We start from the raw sequence: 22,622 nt of genomic DNA on the forward strand, positions 1-22,622 counted from the left end.
CTGTAAGGCTACATAAAAGGAGAGATTTGAAATGAAGATGTTGCCTCTCTATAATACAAATGCATATGCAGACACATATGATCCTGGCTTATGCAGATAATGCATTACTATTATTTTTAACTAATTGGTGCTATCTTGATGCAAGGATTATGCTATATTATTTTTTATCTATGGAGCTATGCTGTACAACTTTAAAATTCTCCAACTCCTTTCTCACACACCCCCAAACACACAGACACACACACACAAAGATAACTTTTGTAACTACATATTTATTTTCTCTTAAAATGTTCATTATTATTTTTGCACCCTAATTTAAACATATAGTTTCAAAAGTATATAAAACTGTGTTATTTAGAAGTATCTAGGCAAGACATCAAGCCTATTAATGACTGCATTATATATGTAAAAGAAGTTAAATTGCATTTATAGGAAATTGTTCTTTCATAATACACATTTACAGCTCTTATTTTTATAAAATTTTAATTTACAGTCATTCTTTCTCACCTCTAAAAAAATAAACTAAACTTCAAGAGCAAAAGACAGATATGTATCAAACAAGTAATTAATATGTACATAAGTGGCTGTGAAAAATTACCCAACTCTTTTGCTCTGAGGTGAAAAAGTTCCCTCTTAGAAAGCATTTTACTATTTCTTTTTTCTTTCATTTTTTTTAACCAGAGCACTACTCAGCTCTGGCTTATGGTGGTACGGGGGATTGAACCTGGAACTCTGGAACCTTGGGTATGAGAGTTTCTTTGCATAACCATTATGCTATCTACCCTCTTGCCCGCATTTTAGTATTTCTTCTCAATGACTACAAAGCAGCAACAATATTTAGGTTATTAAAATGGTAAACCTAATGACATATAGTTACCACTACCTCTTAAGAAATACATGTAGATGAATGTAAAACACTAATTCCCCAATAAAGAAAAAAAATACATGTAGAAAGTCATTCCATAGAATATTTACATTGTTTAAATTACATGATAGCAAAGGTAACTAGATCTACTTTAGTTCAACATAATATGAATATTAACGACAACAAAAAGTGCTATTCGTCTTTATGAGGAGATTTCGTTCTTGGGTTTATTCAGCATCTTTATATCATCCAGTAGTTTTTTTGGTGTCAAAATGTGTGTAGACCCTGGTAAAGGAAAAGATACATTGTCAGAGGGCAGCAGCTAAATAGGCTTTTCTTGGTTAAACATAGTCTTATCCTTCAAACATGCAAAGTGCAGTGGTCTGGGGCAATCTAAAAAATTTCAGTTCAAAACCTCCCCGAAATTTGCCTATACTACAATTTTTCAATCCTTTTTCTCATTGATCCTTCACAAACACTTCCAACGTTTAGTGCTCTAAACATCTACTTTATGCTACACACTGATATACTCAAAAGCAAAATTGGAGGTTACTCTAGTTTCATAACAGAATAGCATCAGTCTCTGATTAGGTGAAGATAACTATTATTTTTTTAAATTTTATTGCCACCAGGGTTATCACTGGAGCTCAGTGCTGGCACATGAATCCACTGCTCCTGATGACCATTTTTCTTCTTTTTCCTTTCTTTTCATTTTTCTTTTATTTGATGGGACAAAGCAAAACTGAGAGGGAAGGGGAACACACACAGAGAGAGAGAGAGAGAAAGAGACAGAGAGACACCTATAGTCTTGATTCACCACTTGTGAAATGTCACCCCTGTAGATGGGGACTGGGGGGCTCAAACCTGGGTCCCTGCGCTTGGTAACATTAAAGGTAACTATTAAGCAATGCTGCAGAGCCAGGCTTGATGTGCAAATACTGCATCTCGTGGGTGAGAAGAATTTATGGGCTGTGGGCTCTGATTAAAAACAAAACAAAACAAAAGATACACACACACACACACACACACACACACACGGCAGTTTTACATGAGACATGGAGAGAGTAAGAGAATGAAGCCAGAGCATCACTTCAAGTACATGCAGTGCTGAGGATCAAACTGGGAGTCTCAAGCATAGAACTTCAAAGTTGTACCATTTGTGCCATTTCCCTAGCTGTTTTGAATGAAATTCCTTAAACTAGATTCCCTAAAATACTGCCAACATCAGATAAACATCTGCCAAAAAAAAAAAAACAAAACAACTCAAGATACTGCTTCAACAGATTATTTGTCTCAAAAAATTACCTGATGAGACCAGGAAAAATACAGAATATAACAGTTTAAAGGGAATATTTATTATTTAAAAATATAAGGGCCAGGTGGTGGCACACCTGGTTGAGTGCACACATTAGAGTATGTAAGAACTGGTGTTCAAGCTCCGCTCCCCATCTATAAGGGGGAAGCTTCATGACCTGTGAAGCAGTGCTGCAAGTGTCTATCTCTCTCCCTCCGTTTCCCCCTCTCCTCTCTATTTTTGTCTCTATCAAATATATAAATAAAAATAAATATTTAAAATAAGAGAATTTATATATATATGACATTATTAGAAAATCAGAATATTTAAGTAAAAAAAAACCTTCAAAAGTCAGTAAGGAATAAACTTTAGTATAGCAGTATAAATAAAAAATATTTTAATTAAAAAATTTTAGTCAAATATAAAATACATGATTAAGTCATATATATATATATACTTTTAAAAAGATTTCTTTATTGGGTGATTAATGTTTTACAGTCGACAGTAGTAAATACAATAGTTTGTACATGCATAACATTTCTCAGTTTTCCACTTAACAATACAACCCCCACTGGGTCCTCTGTCATCCTTTTCCAGGGCCTGTACTCCCCCCACCCCAGAGTCTTTTACTTTGGTGCAATACACCAAATTATATATATAAATTATAAATGTTATAATTTAATATTATATATATATACTTTAAGAAATAAAAAATATGGAAAACAAAAGTCTTACCAATAATAACTTCACAGGATTTATGTGTCTGAGAAACTTCATAAGCACAACGCATTTCAGAGTATGTGATTCCTCCAATTACAAAAATAATCAGCTTTGACCCATTCTTTCGGTCCTCTATATAATTAGCTCTAGGTTTCTGGCGAGCACTGAAAAATGAAAGGTCATAAACTAGTTCAAAACATTTCCAAAGGCATATTCCATTTAGATTTTTAAAAAGCCTAACTCAGACAACCTCAAATTTGGCACGAGTTACATTATTTTTAAGGAAATGACATAACTATAGTATGACTGGAGTACCAAGGATCAGGAAGGATGGTACCACTTCAACTTTGGTTTTGATCTAAAGAGTGTTTGGCGAAATCACTCACACTCAACTCAGCATTTTTACCTATAAAATAGTTAACTGCCACTTACTTATTTTGCATGATGTATGAAGAGACTGACTTCTCTTTTCAAATTTCATTGACTTATTAAGGGAACTGGTGATATATATGTTATAACACAGCTGGTCCAAGGAGAAATAAGAGTAGAAACATATTGGGAATACAATTCTTAAATGAATTTATTTATTTGTTTATTTCTTCTGATTGGCTACCTTCTCACAGAATGAATTTATAAATAGATGCAAAAATGACAAGTGTTAAATAATATGGTTCTAAAGACACGGGAGTGGGCGAGGCAGACAGGCACTGATTTTAGTCAGGCTATCCTTGTGAGAACTTCGAGAAGCATGATGGTGGGAGATATGGAAGATATCTGCATTCCTCTGTATACTTGCACTTTTATTCACAACAGTCAAGATAAGGAAGCAACCAAAGTGCCTGTCTATAGACAAATGAAGAAAGAAAATGTGATGTATATATCCAATGTAATATGTATTACTCAGCCATTAAAAAGAAATAAATTCTGGATAGGGAGATAGCATAATGTCTATGTAAAAAAAACTTTCATTTTTGAAGCTCTGAGCCTCTGGGTCCAATTCTTGGCACTAACATAAGTCAGTGCTGAGCTGCCATTTATAGCAGCATGGATGAATCTGGTAGACATTAAGCTAAGAAAAATAATGTGGATGCTGAAAGACAGAGACTACATGATCACAGTTATTTATATGTGGAATCAGAAATAGACTCAGAAAAACAATAGAATGCTGGATGCTAGACTGGGGTGGGAGAATGCGAGGAAACAGGGTGATGTTGGCACAAGACACAGTTTCAGTTATTTATTACTAATAAATTTTCCTGGAGACTATAGTAACTCAAACTGTGTATGTGACTTGCAAGGAGTGAAGTCTCCTTAACAAACATACAAACAAAGGTAACAGTGGAAGTGACAGATATATTAATTAGACTTCAGTGATCATCTCACAATGTGTGGAGGGAGGGTTGGTGGACAGGAAGAAAACTCTGGGGGCGTATTATATAACGAAACTGTATGTGTATGTCAATGATTGCACTGTAAAGCATTAACCCCTCAATAAAAAAAAAGACAAAATAGCAAAACAAACAAAAGAAAACTAAATACTATGAGCATATATATTGTTATATATAGTGACTTAATTATACCTCAATAAAGTTACTGGAAAAAAAAAGATTATTCATGCCTGAGAGTGCAACACTTCATCTACTGTGCCATTTTTTGGGCTGCAATGACTCTTGTAATTTTTAAACTTCTGAATAGCAATTTTAAGGCAAGAATTATATTTAATTATTTAAGCACACATATACATATTAGACATTGTTCTAATATTTCATACTAAGAGATACAAAGATAATGATTATACCTCCAGAACCTAAAAATCTCACTCTAGAAAGTACCTAGAAACACTGGTTCAAATAGGAAGAAATGTCTTTCTAAAAGAACCGCTAAAAGTAAACAAGAGAATTAACTGAGCTCAATCAATTAATTAATGTAGCTCAGTGGTAGAGTATCTGCTTTCATGACCTTGGCACCATTTATATGAAAAACAACTGTAGGAGCTAGACAGAGACAGCATCAAGTTATAATAGACTCTCATGCCTGGAGGCCCAAGGTTCAATTCGTCACTATATAACAGAGCTGAGTAATACACTAAAAAATTACACACACTCTCAAGTGGACTTGTGATCATGGTACAATAGAATAAAAATGGTTACAAAATGCTCTTTCAAGCAAGTATTAACCTAGACATAATTGAGGCAAAGAAACTCAGATTAACTGGAAATAGTCTGTAGCAAACACCACACAGGAGTATTAACTTCTAAATATATGTTGTCATATCTGGTAACACTAGTGCTGGTGACTATGTGATCATCTTGCTTGAGCTTCATCCAGTTTCCACTTTTCCCTCAAATCACTTTGCAAAAACTGTAGCTTTACTAACTTCATGCTGGTTTTGAAAATTAGCAGCCTTACTATCAGTAGTGGAAGACTAATTCCATGTGGAACCGTACATGGAAAATAAACCCCTTCACCTTTGCTGATAACACTGGCACGCCTGGCTTAGACCAGGAAGACTTCCGACTTGCTAGCCCAATGTTGTGCCCCTAGTTTGGGGGAGGCATCAAATCAGCTGGAGACATAATTGTGGAAATCCTAGAGCGGTGGGGAGGCAAGACAAGCTCTACATATAGCTTTAGCTAACTGCCAAACTCTGTATATACAGGGAAAGTCTGAGAAAGACCAAGGGAAAAAATCAGAAAAACAAAACAAAACAAAACAAAGGAGAGATCAAATACAGACTGACTTAGAATGTACTCAGCTTTCTCTGCACAGGATGGACCAACTTATTGGGGTGACAGAAGGGTTTTAAAGGTTTGACGCATCTAAGCATAACTTATGCTTAGATAGTTGATAAGCCTCTGGGAACAAAGAGGCAACCACTAGAAGCCAAGCTAAAAAATTAAAATAAGAAAACTCAAAAATGACATCAGTGGCTATATACTGTAGGGAAGATGAGTCGATAGTTTAAAATACAAAACATAGAGAAAGGGAAAGCTATCAGGGGAGGGGATGGGATATGGGGATTGGGTGGTGGGAATTGTGTGGAGTTGTACCCCTCCTACCCTGTGGTTTTGTTAATTTATCCTTTCTTAAATAAAAAATAAATTAAAAAAGACACCTTGACCTCAAAGTAAAAAACAAAACAAAAAATACACTTGCTATAATATATGATTTAAATGGTCCACTATTCAGTCTAAAAGTTGTAGTTATGAAAAGAAACAGTTCTATGTGATCCAAACTTTGGAAAAAAGTCATCAGAAGCTGATTCCAAGATACAGACTTGAGCAACTTTCAAAGCAGTTACTACACACATGACCAAATTAAAAAACAGCATAACAACAACAACAAAACTATAGTAACAAGTTAACCAACATGAAATCTCAAGATTCATAGAAACTAAAGTAAAACCAAATGAAATTTGTACATGTGAAAATTACAGTAACAACTGAGAAATTAACTAGACTGGAGGATGAGATGCTAGAAGGATACAAAATCCTGAAGATGAATCAGTATTTATATTATGTAAGAGCAGCAGAGTAAAGAAAAGATGAATCTCAGTGGCCAGAATATGTCAAACCATCCAACATATGGGTAGAGGAAGAAAAATATGCAGGAAAGATTTCTTGAATAAACAATGCTGGAAAACATCACAAATTTGATGAGAAGATACACAGAGATGGGGAGGGGAAAGAGAGAGAAAGAAAGAGACCTGCAGCAATGCTCCACCACTTATGAAGCTTGCCCCTTACAGACGGGGAGTAGGGGTTTGAACTTGGGGACTTGAGCACAGTGACATGTACATTCTACCAGGTGAGCTGTCATCTGGTCCTGGAAAGTTCATGTTTATTTACGGGTTTTACCTTACAGCTCCTGAGCCATTCCATACTGCTGGGCACTGGGAGCAATATGGCCATTCTTTTGAATCTAATCTATTATCAATGGCATCCTATGGAAGAAAAGAATAACATTTTTTGTTTGTTTCACATAAAACTCAGAATTTGTATTTACCCTTGTCACAGAAGAAATTTTATGTTGCAGGAAACAAAATCTAAATTCTTTAAAATTTCATCAATGATTAAAAATGTGCGGATGTTATAAAATAGTCAAGCAAAACAGAAAATCATAGTAATAAATTACATTCAATTAGCCCCCAAAGGAAAGTAAGAATTGAGGTTAAGTTCAAAGAAAATTGGAATAAATGGAACTACAAGATTTTGAAAGAAGGATCATCATCATTTTATCTTGCTCCTGATAGAAAAGGTGAAACCTCAATGGACACACTGCTATACTGCAGCAGGTCTGGGTACTCAGAAGGGGGTAGCAGGCTGATGCTAAGTGGACATGGGGGGTTCTAGTGCCCTGTGGTGGAGGAAGATGATGGTTTAGTGGGGGATACATTATCACTGACATCTATCTTGAGGAAACATAGCCCTGTGACACAATAACCATATAAATAGACATTTTCTCAATAAAATGACACTGATGTTGGAAAAAAGTTCACTTTTTTTTTTTTTTTTTAAAACCAGAGCACTGCTCAGCTCACTTATGGTGGTGTGGGGATTGAACCTGGGACTTTGAAGCAAAGAATTTACATCTTGATCACAAATGCACTTACACAAATATTTGAGTTTAATCATTTCTAATATCTGGCTTTATAAATATTTCTTTGTTGACTTTTCACTTAAATTCTATTTCTGCCATAAATATTTAAAAAAAAGTATTTTGGGGGGGCTGGGTGGTAGCACACATGGCACAAAGCACAAGGACTGGTGTAAAGATCCTGGTTCAAGCCCCCGGCTCCACCTATCTTTCTCTCCACCTCTCTGTCTTCCCCTCTTCTCTCCATTATCTGTCTTATCCACCAACAACTACAGCAATAACAATGATAAAACAAAAAGTGCAACAAAAGGGAAAAAATAGCCTCTAAGGAGCAGTGGATTCATGGTGCAGGCACTGAGCCCTAGCTATAACCCTGGAGGCAAAACCAAACCAAACCAAACCAAACCAAACCAAACCAAACCAAACCAAACCAAACCAAAACAAACAAAAAAAGCAGCTTTTTTTTTTCTTTTCACTCCAGGGTTATTGCTAGGGCTCGGTGTCAGCACTATGAATCCACTGCTCCTAGAGGCGCCCCCTCCCTCCCTTTCCATTTTCTTCAATAGGACAGAGAGGGGAGGGGGAGGGGAGAGGAACGGGGAGGGGGGAGAGAAAGAGAGAGAGATGGAGAAAGATAGACATCTGCAGATCTGCTTCATTACTTATGAAGCATCCCTGCTGCAAGTGGGGTGTGGGGGGCTTGAACCTGAGTCCTTGTGCATAGTACTATGTGCACTTAACTAGATGCACCACTGCCTAGCCTCCCAGCAATTTTCCTCATAAAGCATGTGTGTGCTATGCTATGAGTTTGTTTGGAGACTTTAAGGAAAGAATTTTCAGGAGTTTCCTCTTCTCACTTGATCTTAGACAGAAACAACTTTCTTTTTTGAATTTCCCCAACAGTACAGGAAATTCCTGACTCGTCACTGTTCAGACTGACTGATAAATATACTATATATTATAAAAATAATATAAATTAATGAGTATTCTACAGAATGGCACTTAAAAAATATGTAACATTTAATGAAGTTTACCTCCAAAATATCTTTGATAAAAGGTGTCCATCGAGAGAGCTGAAAAATTCCTTCTGAGGACCGATCTTTTCTTGCTGTTTTACCCTGTTGTGACTAATATAGTTTTAAGAAAAAAATTAAAACTAGTAATTTAATGTAGCAGTATTCTCTTACTAGGTTTTCTTATAAAGATAATTAATTTATAACTACTTCTATTTTATATTTGATTGAAATCTAAGAATAGAAATGTCTATTAAAAAATCCTCAACAGATGTGGTCATATAACCCAACCAAACAATACTTTGTATATTAATGATAAAGTTTATCATAGTGTTAGAAAATAAGTTTATTCAAAAGTGTTATAAGATTTGATAGAAAAAATATTTCAAATGTTTCAAAATTCACTTTATAAAGGGATCATTCGAAAAGCAAAGATGATACAAATAGAAGTCAAAAGATGAATTAAAGAAATTTTTCCAAATTATTTACATACTCAATCTACATCATGAACTTAAGAAAACTGTTTATATGAATTCCCACTTGAGAGAACATTTAACTTAGTCACTATATATATGTGTGTGTATATATATATATGAGCTTAACAAGATGTGTACACACACACACACACACACACACACACACACACACAGCAATAATTCTTACTGGGGGAACAATAGGAACACCAAGATAAATCCAGTTACGAATCATATCACTCTCATCTTCTATCTTTACATTCTGGATCAACTTGTCCAAATTTTCCTCTGTAGTTCCTAAAGGAACATAAATACAAGTACAATTGCACAACTGCTAAGATAATTTCTAGATTCTAGGTAGTACTCATGAATAAAGTCTTTAAAATAAAAAAACAAACATTTATGTGAAGAAATAGCAATGGATTGACTAGGGTTTGTAGCTGGGACTGAAGGCTCTTTCTCGGAAAGCTTCTTGGATGCCACCTTGGTCTTCAGGTATACTGAAGAAAATAAACAAAGTGATAAAGAGAACATGATGGTTCATGAAAGGAGCTCATTTGATAACCCAGTACTGACTGGCTGGGCACCTGCTGGAGATGGTGGATACTATAGAATTTGTCTACATTCCTTGCCTAATTTGACAAGGTGACCATTTATCAATAAATCTGATTCTTAAATATTTTCATTGCTCTCAAGAGTGGCAAATAGACATACCATATAAAGTATGTGTCCTGAGCTCACACTGACTATGTTTAAACCCACTAATCATGCTCTTACATATACTGATTGTTTCAGTGGGGTAGGACCTAACTTTTCTGTCTCTCAAGTATAAATCAAGAATAACTTCTTCATAAGGTTGTTGTGAAATATCATGGTTCATGGCAAATGTCAGCCTTATTAGTACATAATGATAATAATACATTATGTATATCTGGTGCCCCTCCAGCAAATATTAAACTATATATACTTCAGTTTTCCCCAGTTTAACATTTCTCCTTTTATTTATCTCTTTTTTTTTTTTTACTTTTATTTTATTTGATAAGACAGAGAGAAACTGAGATAGAAGGGGGATAGAGGGAGACAGAGAGACACCTATAGAACTGCTTCATTGCTTGTGAAGCTTCCTCCCTGCAGATGGGAACCGAGGGTTTGAACGTGGGTCTTTGCACATGGGATTGTGTGCTCTCAACCAGGTACACCACTGCCTGGCCCCTTTTATTTCTCTTAACTAACTTCTGCTACAACCTTAAGTTTCTACAGTTCTTTTAAGATTAACAGTAAACCAATTACTAGAATGTTATTTTATTCATTCATTCACTTCTTATGTGCAGCGCTGGGGGACTTAATCCAGGGCATAACTGTTTGCAAGGTATAAACGACCACTAAACCACCTTACCATCCCCCCCTTAAAGTGGTTTTAGAACTGAATATTTTAATGTATTTATGAAAATTAACAAAAATATTCATTACCATTAATGCTGAAAATATAAAGTAGAATTGCTCTTATTTTATCATAGTTGTCATGATTTTTGTTGAGTAGAACTGGAAGGAGTACTCGCATAGAATCTTTCACTTTCTGTCCTTCTGCATCAGTTCCAAGTGCCAGGTCCTTAATGATAATAAAATATTGTCAGTGGTCTATAATCTAAATTCACTTTTTCAGTTAAAAAAATTTTTTTTTATTTTGCCAAATTTGAGTGAAACACTAGTGGCATTTTAAAAGAAAACGTATCACTGTAAACTATTGATTTAGAAAATCAAGATGTAGTGAATCAACAAATAATTTGGAGAAGAGAATCACTGATGTATACCTATGTTACTTAGTAGGCTCCCATGAGTCACAGTTGACTAATGAACATTTCAAATGTAACTATTCTGAATAGTAATGTGCTAGAAGCTACAAGATTTTGAAGATCTGATGTGGGGGGGGAGTGAAATGTTTTCCTAATAATTTTAATATTATCATATACTCCAGTGCTAATGTTTTAGTTCTGATAGGGAGTGAGAAAAAGACATCTGCAGCACTACTTCACTGTTCATGAAGCTTCTTCCCTGAAGATAGGGGGCTTGAACCTGGGTATTTGTACATTATAATATGTGTGCTCAACTAGGTGCACCATCACCTGGACCCAGCAATATTTTAGGTGTAATGAGCCGAGAAAGTATATTATTAAAAGTATTGGCCTAGTGTGCTGCTTTGTCAGTGCTTGACTAAGATTTAATTCAGGTTTCCACTGCACTGCAGGAAGCTTTGGTGTTGTGGTCTCTCTTACTCTCTCCACCTTTATACATTCTCTGTCTCTATAACGATAAATAAACAAAATTATCTACACTTGTTTCTTAATTAAAAAAATAAAATAGAGTATTTGAATTAGATAATGGCTTGTATTCTATTTCTATTAGACAACAATGATCTAAACTGTTTTGGCATTAAACAGTACGTCTCTTAAAACAAATATGCCTATGTAGTTGTCTGCACTAAATGCTCTAGTGATACCCTGAAATAATGCTCTGAAGCATTCATTCAATTATAGAATGGATACCCATGGGTTAGAACAGATTATTGGAGGACAGAAAACATACTCTATGCTACACCTGAGGAAGAATGGGTTGATACTGGGGCAGCTTGCTATGTTCCTACTCATGGCCACAGAATGTGAGCTCAGATCTACAGGGATGCAGAGGTCACATAGGCTCTTAAGCTGAATATGGGCCCCAGATCACATCAAATCAATGGGGTTTACAATCAACAATATTTATGCCCCTTCCCTATATTTGGGAGCTACTCTCTTCCCTGATCCAGCTTTCTGGTCCTTTTTCCAGCTATGACATCATCTCCCTAGACAATAACTTGGATCCACCTGCATATCAGATTTTAGGCTCAGGGGAAAAAAAAAACTAGTATAGCCACAGGTCCTTTGGAATATAACTAAAATATGACTACTAGCTATCTACAAAATAGAGGACCCCCCCAACTCTTCATCTGCACTATTCCAGCCTTTAGGTTCATGATTGTTCAACAATTTGTTTGGCTTTGTATGTTAACTCTCTTTTCAGCCACCAGGTTCCAAATGCTAGCAGGATGCCAACCAGACTTCCCTGGACAGACAACCCCACCAATGTGTCCTGGAACTCCACTTCCCCAGAGTCCTTCCACACTAGGGAAAGAGAGAGGCAGGCTGGGAGAATGGATCGACCTGTCAACGCCCATATTCAGCGGGGAAGCAATTACAGAAGCCAGACCTTCCACCTTCTGCATCCCACAATGACCTTGGGTCCATACTCCCAGAGGGTTAAAATTCGAATAGGAAAGCTATCAGGGGAGGGGATGGGATATGGAGTTCTGGTGGTGGAAATTGTGTGGAGTTGTACCCTTCTTATCCTATGGTTTTGTTAATGTTTCCTTTTTATAAATAAAAAGGAAAAAAAAAGAACAGATTATTTACTACAATACTGCTTAGCAGTTTATTACTGGTGGATAGGATATGCTAAATATTGCCTAGATTAAGATGCCTTGTAAGATTCTGTGATTCAGTGCACTGTACAAAGCAAACAAAATAGGTTTTACTTACAAAGTTCATCATGTAAGTTTATTAATAAACATATCAAGTAATTCAGATTTGTACATACCTGTTCAGTTTTACACAGCTTTTCTATATTAGCCTTGAACTTACTCATGCAATCTTCTGCTAAGTTAAGATGAACAACTTGCTGAAAAACAGAAGAAATCATTTAAAGCATTTTTATTTCTTTTTGTATAATTGATAATATGCAACATTTGAGATTGCCCAAAGATGGGTTTGGGTGGGAAGGAAGTAATCACATAGAGCAAGAGAAACAGTTCAAGAAAATAAAAAAGGTGAGGATAATCATGATCTACAATGGACAGACAGCAAAGTAAGAATGAAAGGCTTGTTTCTGTCACATTTGCAAGTAATAAAAAATAAGGTAGGGAAAAACGGTTAAGCAGAAAAAGCTTGATTTAATATTTTTGGTTCCTGACTAGGGTAAAATAAAATTTAGATTATCCTAACAATGGCTCATAAGAACAATTGAAATGAGTGTGGGGGGGAGAAAGCTTACTGACTCACAGCTTAACTGTTCTTAAATCTACAAATATATAATTATTAAAGAACTAGGTAGAGTAATAACCACTGGTCAATGCAGTGTTGAATTTTCCTACTAGGGTGAGAAAAAGCAATGTTTCTGGGTTCAGCTGTTTAAGGCAAAGATATAATATTTAAAGTGAATTTAGAAAAATCTAGATTAAATAGAAAAAATATTATTGGGAAGCTTAGACCCTGAGATATTTCTCAGACTTAGGTAAGGTTTTAGAGAATAACAAATAACCAGTTTTTTTCTTTTCTCTTTTTCTTTCTTTCCTATTTTTTTTTTTTTTGTGAAAACACAGTTGCACCTGACTACTACAGAACAAGATGAGGAAAAAAAACTAAAAATGATCAAAAGACACCCCACAGGCTTACCTTAGTTATCTGTTTACGAAAATGGGGCATCTTTTTCATTAACTGAGCAAGAGCAGTAAGTGATGTCTATGGGAAAAAAAAACATTTTAAATGTGAACTTATAATTCAGTTAATCTATATAACAACTTTAAAATCCTGTGGTCTTAAATATTTAATTTACTAGACATTTGGCAATTTATTTTATTGCCTCCAGGGTTATCACTGGGGCTCAGTGCCATCACTACGAGTCCACTGCTCCTGCAGCCATTATTTTTTTAGATAGGACAGAGAAATTGAGAGGGGAGGGGAAGACAGAGAGGGAGGGAGCCAGGGGCTCAAACTGGGATCCTTGCACTGGTCCTTGCACTTTGTACTATGTGTGTTTAACTTGGTGTGCCACCACCCAACCCTTGATAGTTTATTTTTTAAACATACACTTAGTTATTTCAGAGAAAAAGAAGCAAAGCACATGTGATGCTGGGGACCTTCTGCTTGAAAGTCCAACACCTTATCTAGTGTGTTACCTTTTGGGTCAAGGCAATATATTCTTAATATGCCCCTGGGGAACAGACTCAGAGTCTCACACATACATCAAAGCATACTACTATTAAGTATCCCCCACAGAGAAAGAAAAAAAAGGGGGGGACAGACAGATAAACACAAATAAATGGAGAGACACCATAGCACTGTTATACCATCAATGGAGTGTCCCTAATGCTCCCTTGTGGTATCAGGCCTTAAACCCAGGGTCTTGAGCAGAATAAGGTATATGATCTACCAGGTGATGTTGCTATGCTTCACATTGGTTTGGTCTCCCCCCTCCCCGACTCTGGGAGGTGGTGGTTTAGCCCCTGCTAGTTTCGCGCACCCCCTTCCCCTGCCCCCAAAACCCTACGGACTTCCAGAGTCCCCGCGGCAGCTGCCGGGGGGAGAAAGATGGAGAGGCACATGGTGTGGTGATTTGCCCACTCGTGAATAAAGATTAAACTGCGTTCTCTGCCCAGCCGTGTGTCCTCGAGTCTCTGTCTACCGCCGCGAAGCTAGCCTGGCCTGCTAGAGCCCCGAACTTGAATGACAAATGGCACCCAACATGGGGCTGATCTGCTCATGCCCCCAGGTAAGTGAAGACTTTGCCTACCTGTCTACAATGGCCTTCTTTTCTGCTTGTGAAGAGGTTTCCAAAGGCCTCTGCCCTTTCTTCACAAGACTGTTTTGCTGTTTCTGGAACATTTATCTCTGGATCACTCTGTGGTTTCCGCCCAACGCCAGCCCACAGGAGCCCAAACGCCAGCCCACGAGCCGGTTTTCTGCCGCGTGGCGTGGGGCATTGGGCGTGGGCTCCTCCCATGCTGCTCGGCCGCCGAGAGCAGGGCAGCAGGCATGGCGGGCAAGGCTGCAGCCCATCATGGCTGCCACCCTGGGGCACCTCAGCCCGTGCCTTCTGCACAGCCGGCCAGCCTGCCCTCCTGCTATGAAGTCTGGGCAGATCCCGGACCACCTGGAGACCGTGGGTTCCCTGCCGAAACTGGGCCCCCTGGCCGAGATCCCCAGCTCGGGTCTGAAGGCAGACGAGCTAAAATACGCAGAGATTCGTACAGAGATCGCAACCTAACAATTCCTAGAGCTGAAGCTGCGCAAGAGGCCACCGCTAGACAATGCACTCCCCGAACGGCTAAGACAGTACAGATCTAAATTCATGTTTAAATTGACGTGTCTTCGTAACAAAGGTTTCTCTCCTTGTGTATTAAAGACCATGTTTATGTGTGTGTTTAAGGTTTGGTAAACATTAACTCTGAGGTTAGAAATGTAACTTTAAGGCTATATTCTTACCAGACAGAGTTAAATGAAAAAGGTTTTCAACGTAATTCTCATAAAGATAAAATTAACTTACATTTAAAGTCTGAGGTAAAAATTAGTTAAAAATCAATATATTTTAACTAAGTTGGTCTCAAAAAAAAAAAAGAAAACCTGCGCACACCTAGGGTGTGTCTCCATCTTGAATGGGTGTAACGAAAAGTTAAATAGACTTATTGATATGTAAAACTCTCAAATTCCTTCTCAATTAGAAACGTTAGATTGCGCTATGGTTATGCTAATGATTCTCATGCATGAGGCTTTTTTCTTTCCATGGTTCTTATGTTTACCTTTCCACATTCTATTGTTTAAACTTTAAACAACCATAAAATCATACTAAAAAAGACTTCCAATTGTAACAGAATTTATCAATTGTGATAAACTTCTAACCTGCTACAAGTTTTGTTTCATAGTAAGTAAATTGCAGCTGTCAAGTTCTCTACAGAAAAGCAGAATTCCAGCAGCTGACCTTCCTCATACAACGTTCCACCCCCTGGCATTCTTCCGTGGACATCTGCTTTGGACTAGCATTTCTATCGGACTCACTGGTACACCTCTTGGACACTTTGCACAAAACTAGCAGCTTCCCTTTATGCTGCTGGGTTTCTCAAAGACTGACTGCAGCCAGCTGCCTTGGGACTCTAGGCTGTTCCCCGCCCCCATGCTAGAACATGCCTGTCGAGGCAAGTAACACCCCCCAGAGGCAAAAAAACGGTCCCCCTCAGGCCTTCCCTTGGCAGCACACTGGTTCTTGTTGCTCACTTATATGTTCCTCCATGTTTGTACGTTTCTTTTTTTTTTGAAAATGCCTGTACGATATAGGTTTCTGTTCACCCCACATTCCCGATACTATGGTCATTTAGTTAAAAAGAAAAGGGGGAATTGTTGCTATGCTTCACATTGGTTTGGTCTCCCCCCCCCCCCCCGCCTCTGGGAGGTGGTGGTTTAGCCCCTGCTAGTTTTGCGCACCCCCTTCTCCCCGCCCCCAAAACCCTACGGACTTCCAGAGTCCCCGCAGCAGCCGCTGGGGGGAAAAAGATGGAGAAGCACATGGTGTGGTGATTTGCCCGCTCGTGAATAAAGATAAAACTGCGTTCTCTGCCCAGCCGTGTGTCCTTGAGTCTCTATCTACCGCCACGAAGCTAGCCTGGCCTGCTAGAGCCCCGAACTTTAACGACAAGGTGAGATATTCCCAGTGTTTTGAAAAAACTTCTTTTTCAAGAAAATCAATTCAAGGAGCTGGGTGGTGGTGCACCTGGTTAAGCACATATGTCACAGACCCTGGTCCCCACCTGCAGGGGGAAAGCTTTGTGAATAGTGGAGCAGTGTTGCTGGTGACTCTGTTTCTCTCCCTCTCTATCACCCCCTTCCCTCTCAATTTCTGGCTGCCTTTACCCAACAAATAAAAAAGATAATTAAAAAAAAATCAATTACGTATTGCAACAAAGTAAAAGACTCTGGGGTGGGTGGGTGGGTGGGGAGAATACAGGTCCAAGAAGGATGACAAAGGACCTAGTGGGGGTTGTATTGTTATATGGGAAACTGGGGAATATTATGCATGTATAAACTATTGTATTTACTGTTGAATATAAAACATTAATTCCCCAACAAAGAAATTAAAAAAAATCAAAGAGGTTTCAAATTTCAGCCACAATAAGTAGCCATTATCAAAATTACTCTTCCCTCCAGGGGTTTGAATCTTGGTCTTTGTGCACTGTCATGTAAGCACTTAAACAGGTGTGCCATCACCTGGCTCCCACATTTTTTAAAAACAGTGAAATAAAGTAGAGTTCAATTACAAATTGGGTGGAGGGAAAGAGTCAGAGTGTGATGCTGCTGAAGTAGAGCATGGAGCATAGTTCTAGAGTGAAAAAGCTGGTCACAATATAACTCAGAGCAAAGGAGTTGTTTTTGGTTTTCCATTCAGATAAGTTAAGCATGTATAAACAATATCTGCTTAACATTTAAACGCTGGATAGAAACATTAGTGGATGACCATTATGCTATCCACTAATAAGTCAGTGAAATAAGTCAGAAACAGAAGGATGAATATGGGATGATCTCACTCTCAGGTTGAAGTTGAAAAACAAGATCAGAAAAGAAAACACAAGTAGAACCTGAAATGGAATTGGCGTATCGCACCAAAGTAAAAGAATAGGAAAGCTATCAGGAGAGGGTATGGGATACAGAGTTCTGGTGGTGGGAATTGTGTGGAGTTGTACCCCTCTTATCCTATGGTTTTTGTCAGTGTTTCCTTTTTATAAATAAAAATAAAAAACAGAAAAAAAAGAAACATTAGTAGAGTCTTAATGCTATGAAAATACTGACATTCTTTGATTCAGATAGTGTACTGAGATCTAACTTAATAGAATAAGTATAAATATTAAATATACTTACTAACTTGAAGTCTCAATAGAATCAAGGTCACTTACTGGCAAATGAACAAAGCTCAATATTCTTTGTAGAGAGAACATCAAGACTCCCTGGACTGTATCATCCACCTTGTCTAACATACAATAAAAATTACTTGGCATATAAAACAGGAAAAAGGGATTGACAAAGTGGTAACTCAGTTGGAATAGACACAAGATGATCTACATGTTGGACTTAGTAGACAAGTACTTCAAAATACTATTTTGTTGGGAGTTGTGCCGTAGAGCAGTGGGTTATGCGCATGTGGCACAAAGCGCAAGGACCGGCGTAACGATCTCGGTTCAATCCCCTGGATCCCCACCTGCAGGATAATTGATTTACAAGTGTTGAAGTAGGTCTGCAGGTGTCTATCTTTTTTTCCCCCTCTGCCTTCCCCTCCTCTCTCCATTTCTCTCTGCCCTATCTAACAACAACGACATCAATAACTATAACAATAAAACAACAAGGGCAACAAAAGGAAATAAATTAAAAATACTATTTTATTAAAGAAAACAGAGGAAAAGATAGACTAAATGAATGAAAAGGTAGAGGATTACTACAGAATATTAGAATTCATCAAGTGAAAAAAATTCAGTAGAGGTCCTAGAACTTAATGCAATATTTGAAATTATAAACATAAGGAATAGCTCTCACATATTGCTGGTTGAACTATACAGCTACTTTTGAAAATAGTGGCTCAACTGGCAGGGCATCACACCCTCATGCCTGAGGTTTCTGTTCCAGTCCCCAGCACCACTTGTATCTCACTGATGCCCTGGCTTGCCTTTCTCCCTCTGCCTCATGTGAAACATACACTTTTTCATATGTAACAAATGAAAGAAATCTTTAAACCAAAGCATATAAAAACAGTCAAAGTTTCTTACATATTGAATACACGTTTACCATATCGGTCTAGTAATAGCACTCTTAATTTCCCCAAGTAGTTGAAAACTCCTGTTCACACAAAATCTGAATGTTTATAGCAGTTTTTTTAAATCATTGGCCTGATGAAGCAAACTCCTCCCCCTTGATAAACTATACTGAAAAAGTCCTCCACCAATGTATAGCAGTTTTTAAAAAAATGTTTTATTTATTTATTAATGAGAATACAGGAGGAGAGAGAGAGAGAAAGAACCAGACATCACTCTGGCACATGTGCTGCTGGGATCTAACTCAGGACCTCATACCTGAGAGTCCAGTGCATTAGCAACTGCGCCACCTGCCAGACTACTGTTTATAGCAGTTTTATTCACATCTGTTAACAACTTAATCAATTATCCTGCAACCTTTAAATGCATAATCTGCTGCACATCTAACAGTGGAATATTATTCAACAAGAACAAAGTGATGAAATGACTATTACCTGCAAATGGATAAATTACAAATATACTAAGCTAAATAAAGAGGCATACTATAGTATTCCATTTATATGATAGTTTAGAAAAGGCAATACTATAGGGCTAGAAATAGTTCATTGAGCAGCAGGGGTTGAGAGATGGGTAGAGAGATGATCTAAGGAAATGTGGGAGTGATGGAACTTTTCTGTATAAGGATTATGCTTATATGACTGGATGTATGCATTTGCCAGAAATAGAACTGTGTACTGTAACGGGGAAGTCGAATTAAAAAATAATACATTGGATGAGTTTAATAGCAGACAGGACACAACTGAATAAGAAATAAAGAACTCAAGAACAGGTTAACAGGTCACACTAAAAACACAGAGAGGGTTAACCAGCTAAAATGACAAAGAGGAAGTCTTTATAAACATACTTTGTCATCCTACAGGGATGCAGAGGTTACACAGGCTCATGTGCTGGATTATGGGCCCCTGATTAAATTGATGGAGTTTACAGTTAACAGTATTTATATACTTTCCCCATATTTGGGAGCTACTCTCCTCCATGATCCAGCTTTCTAGTCCTTTTCCCAACTCTGACACCATGTCCCCAGACAATTACTTGGGCCTACCTGCATGTTAGCTGTCAGGCTTAGGCAAAAACTAGTAACGTCATGGGCCCCTTGGAATATACCTAAAACAGACCTACTAGCTTTTCCCAAAACAGAGACCCCAAATCTCATCTGCTATATTCTTGCCTTTACATTCTTGATTATTTAATGATTTCTTTTCTATATCTTTTTTTAAAAATTTCTTTATTGGGGAATTAATGTTTTATATTCAACAGTAAATACAATAGTTTGTACATGCATAACATTTCCCAGTTTTCCATATAACAATACAACCCCCACTAGGTCCAGTGTCATCCTTCTTGGATCTGTATTCTCCACACCCACCCACCCCAGAGTCTTTTACTTTGGGTGCAATACACCAATTCTAGTTCAGGTTCTATTTGTGTTTTCTTTTCTGATCTTGTTTTTCAACTTCTGCCTGAGAGTGAGATCATCCCATACTCATCCTTCTGTTTCTGACTTATTTCACTTAACATGAATTTTTCAAGGTCCATCCAAGATCGGATGAAAATGGTGAAGTCACCGTTTTTTTTTTTTTTAATAGCTGAGTAGTATGCCATTGTATATATATATATATATATATATATACCACAACTTGCTCAGCCACTCATCTGCTGTTGGACACTTGGGTTGCTTCCAGGCGATTTCTTCTTTTTTATATCTTAATGCTTTTCAGCCACCAAGTTGCAGATGCTACCATGATGCCAACCTGACTTCCCTGGGCAGAAGACCTCACCAATGTGTCCTAGAACCCCACTCCTCCAGAGCCCTTTCCCACTAGGGAAAGAGACAGGCTGGGAGTACAGATTGACTAGCTAACAATACCCATTCATGTTCAGCAGGGAAGCAATTACAGAAGCCAAGCCTTCCACCTTCTGCTCCCTATAATGATCCGGGGTCCATGCTCCCAGAAGGATAAAGAATAGGAAAGCTTTCAAGGGAGGGAACTGGATATGGAATTCTCATGGTGAGAATTGCGTAGAACTGTCCCCTCTTATCCTATGGTCTTGTCAATATTTCCATTTTATAAATAAATTTTAAAAATGTGTAACAAATAGGAACAAGAAAAAAGATACACTGTCTTTGGGAAAATAATAAGACATCTGTCTTCTTTACTAGAAATGCAAGTTACTGGAAGATGATGGCCTGAAAACTTTAAACTGCTGCTGTGTAAAATTTATAGGCTGCAATGGGTAGAGTCCCACAAAGAGTATGTGTTTCTAAATTACTCTGTAATGAAGACTGGGCTGGATGGGTCTTTTCCACAAAGGAGAAGTAAAACTGACAACCCTGAATTATAACTCCAGCAAATATCTCTAAGAACTTATAGGACAGAGACAGGCTCAGACCAACAAAACAAAACAATTGAAAAACTTCATTTAGCCCTGATGAAAGGCTCTGAAGTCCCAGGTGCAATATCGGCATCACCATAAATCAGAATTGAGCAGTGATCTGATTTAAAAAAAAAAGGCATTTTACAATGATAAGTTCAACTGAAAGATAAGTATATTAAATTTGTGATGACTCCTCTGATATGCCTCCTCACCACTCTTCAACAGTTGATAGAAATATCAACAAAGACAGACTAAGTCAGTCGTATAGCTTGTCATTTAATGTGCTCAGAAAAAAGCAGAGAGGAATCAGGAAAGAAACAGAAGATTTAGGGGCTGGGTAGTGGCAAACCTGGTTGAGCACACACATCATAATGCACAGGGACCTGGGTTCAAGCCCCCAGGCCCCACTTGCAGGGGGAAGCTTTGCAAGTGGTGAAACAGTGTTGCAGGGGTCTCTCTGTCTCTTTCCCATCTCTACAACCCCCTTCCCTCTCAATTTCTGGCTGTCTCTATCCAATAAATAAATAAATAAATGTATTTAAAAAATTTTAAAAAACAAGGAAAGAGAAGATTTGGATAATATGACTAATAAACTTAATTTAACTGACAGTATATATAACATATGATAGAAAAAAGCAACAAAAGTTAGTTATTTGAAATATGTAAGGGCTATTATAGGCTAAAACATAAATCAACAAAGTTAGGAATAAATAGAACATAACTGCATGGCTACAGGTTGGACAGACATTAAAAAGTAAGAAAAGAGTACTGAAAATATAAATATAACAGACAAAGCCTTGAAAAATGCATCGTATCAACATTGATACCAGGGGAAAAAATCTGAATAGCTCTGTATCTACTCAAGAACTTGTAATAAAAGACATTCCGAGTGAGTTAGTAAAAAGAGCTCACCTAGATAGTGTATAATCCAGGTTCTAGCCTGGCCATATCCCTCTGTAGTAGAGGCCCCCCCACTCCCAGCCTGGGTCTTTGTTGCTCTTCTATCTGAAAAAGTCAAGCTGATGTGGTAAAGCCATGGGATGGTGACAAAAAAAAAAAAAAAAAAAAAGAAGAAGGAAGAAAAGAAAAAAGTGGCTCAGGAGAATGTATGGGGTCCTGATTTTGATCCCTGGCACCTGAAAGCAACAAGGAAGAAAAGGGTGAAGCTCTATAGCTAGCCGGTGGTGTAGCATTTTGGTGTTACTTTCAAAAAGAAGATAAAATAAAAATTAAGCTAGGGTGGTGAGTCAATAGCATCAGCACTGCATTAAAAAAGTAAAGAACAGAAGCTTACTTTCCCGTAACAAAAACTCCATGTTTCGATTGCTTCAAAGGTGAATTCTTTTAAGCAATAATGGCTCAAATAGTAACAACTTACACAAACATTTTGAGAATAAAATGAGAAAGGAAGTATTATCACTTGTTTAATTATCAACATAATCTTGCTACAAAAACATAAGAACATTACAAAAGAGGATTAGAGGCAAATATTCCTGATAAACATGGATGTGAATATACTAAGCAAATTATTAACAAATGGAATCCAGTCACATTAGAAAAGGATAACACATCATGCCTAAGGAAAGATGGTTCCAGGAATGCACAACTGGTTTATTGTTAGTTAATG

The 22,622-nt window shown here is 37.5% G+C and overlaps 1 protein-coding gene and 1 long non-coding RNA gene across 3 annotated transcripts in view; one reads left to right on the plus strand and one right to left on the minus strand.

Moving 5' to 3' along the window:
- The window catches only part of LOC132541405 (uncharacterized), a 101,315-nt gene that overhangs the window by 75,828 nt on the left and 2,865 nt on the right, over positions 1 to 22,622 (plus strand). The window lies entirely within an intron of this gene.
- STXBP3 (syntaxin binding protein 3) overlaps positions 253 to 22,622 on the minus strand; it is a 69,893-nt gene continuing 47,523 nt past the window's right edge. For both annotated transcript variants that reach the window (XM_007528684.3, XM_060201969.1), the window contains 8 exons: positions 13,446 to 13,511; positions 12,592 to 12,672; positions 10,432 to 10,570; positions 9,152 to 9,258; positions 8,510 to 8,602; positions 6,737 to 6,822; positions 2,895 to 3,043; positions 253 to 1,150 (listed from right to left, as the gene is read on the minus strand). In XM_007528684.3, the coding sequence (XP_007528746.1) occupies positions 1,068 to 1,150; positions 2,895 to 3,043; positions 6,737 to 6,822; positions 8,510 to 8,602; positions 9,152 to 9,258; positions 10,432 to 10,570; positions 12,592 to 12,672; positions 13,446 to 13,511 (804 nt within the window). In that variant the 3' untranslated portion in view covers positions 253 to 1,067. The remainder of the gene's footprint in view (positions 1,151 to 2,894; positions 3,044 to 6,736; positions 6,823 to 8,509; positions 8,603 to 9,151; positions 9,259 to 10,431; positions 10,571 to 12,591; positions 12,673 to 13,445; positions 13,512 to 22,622) is intronic.

The sequence above is a fragment of the Erinaceus europaeus genome, chromosome 11 (genome assembly GCF_950295315.1).
Source record: "Erinaceus europaeus chromosome 11, mEriEur2.1, whole genome shotgun sequence".
In the NCBI taxonomy this organism is placed as follows: Eukaryota; Metazoa; Chordata; class Mammalia; order Eulipotyphla; family Erinaceidae; genus Erinaceus; species Erinaceus europaeus.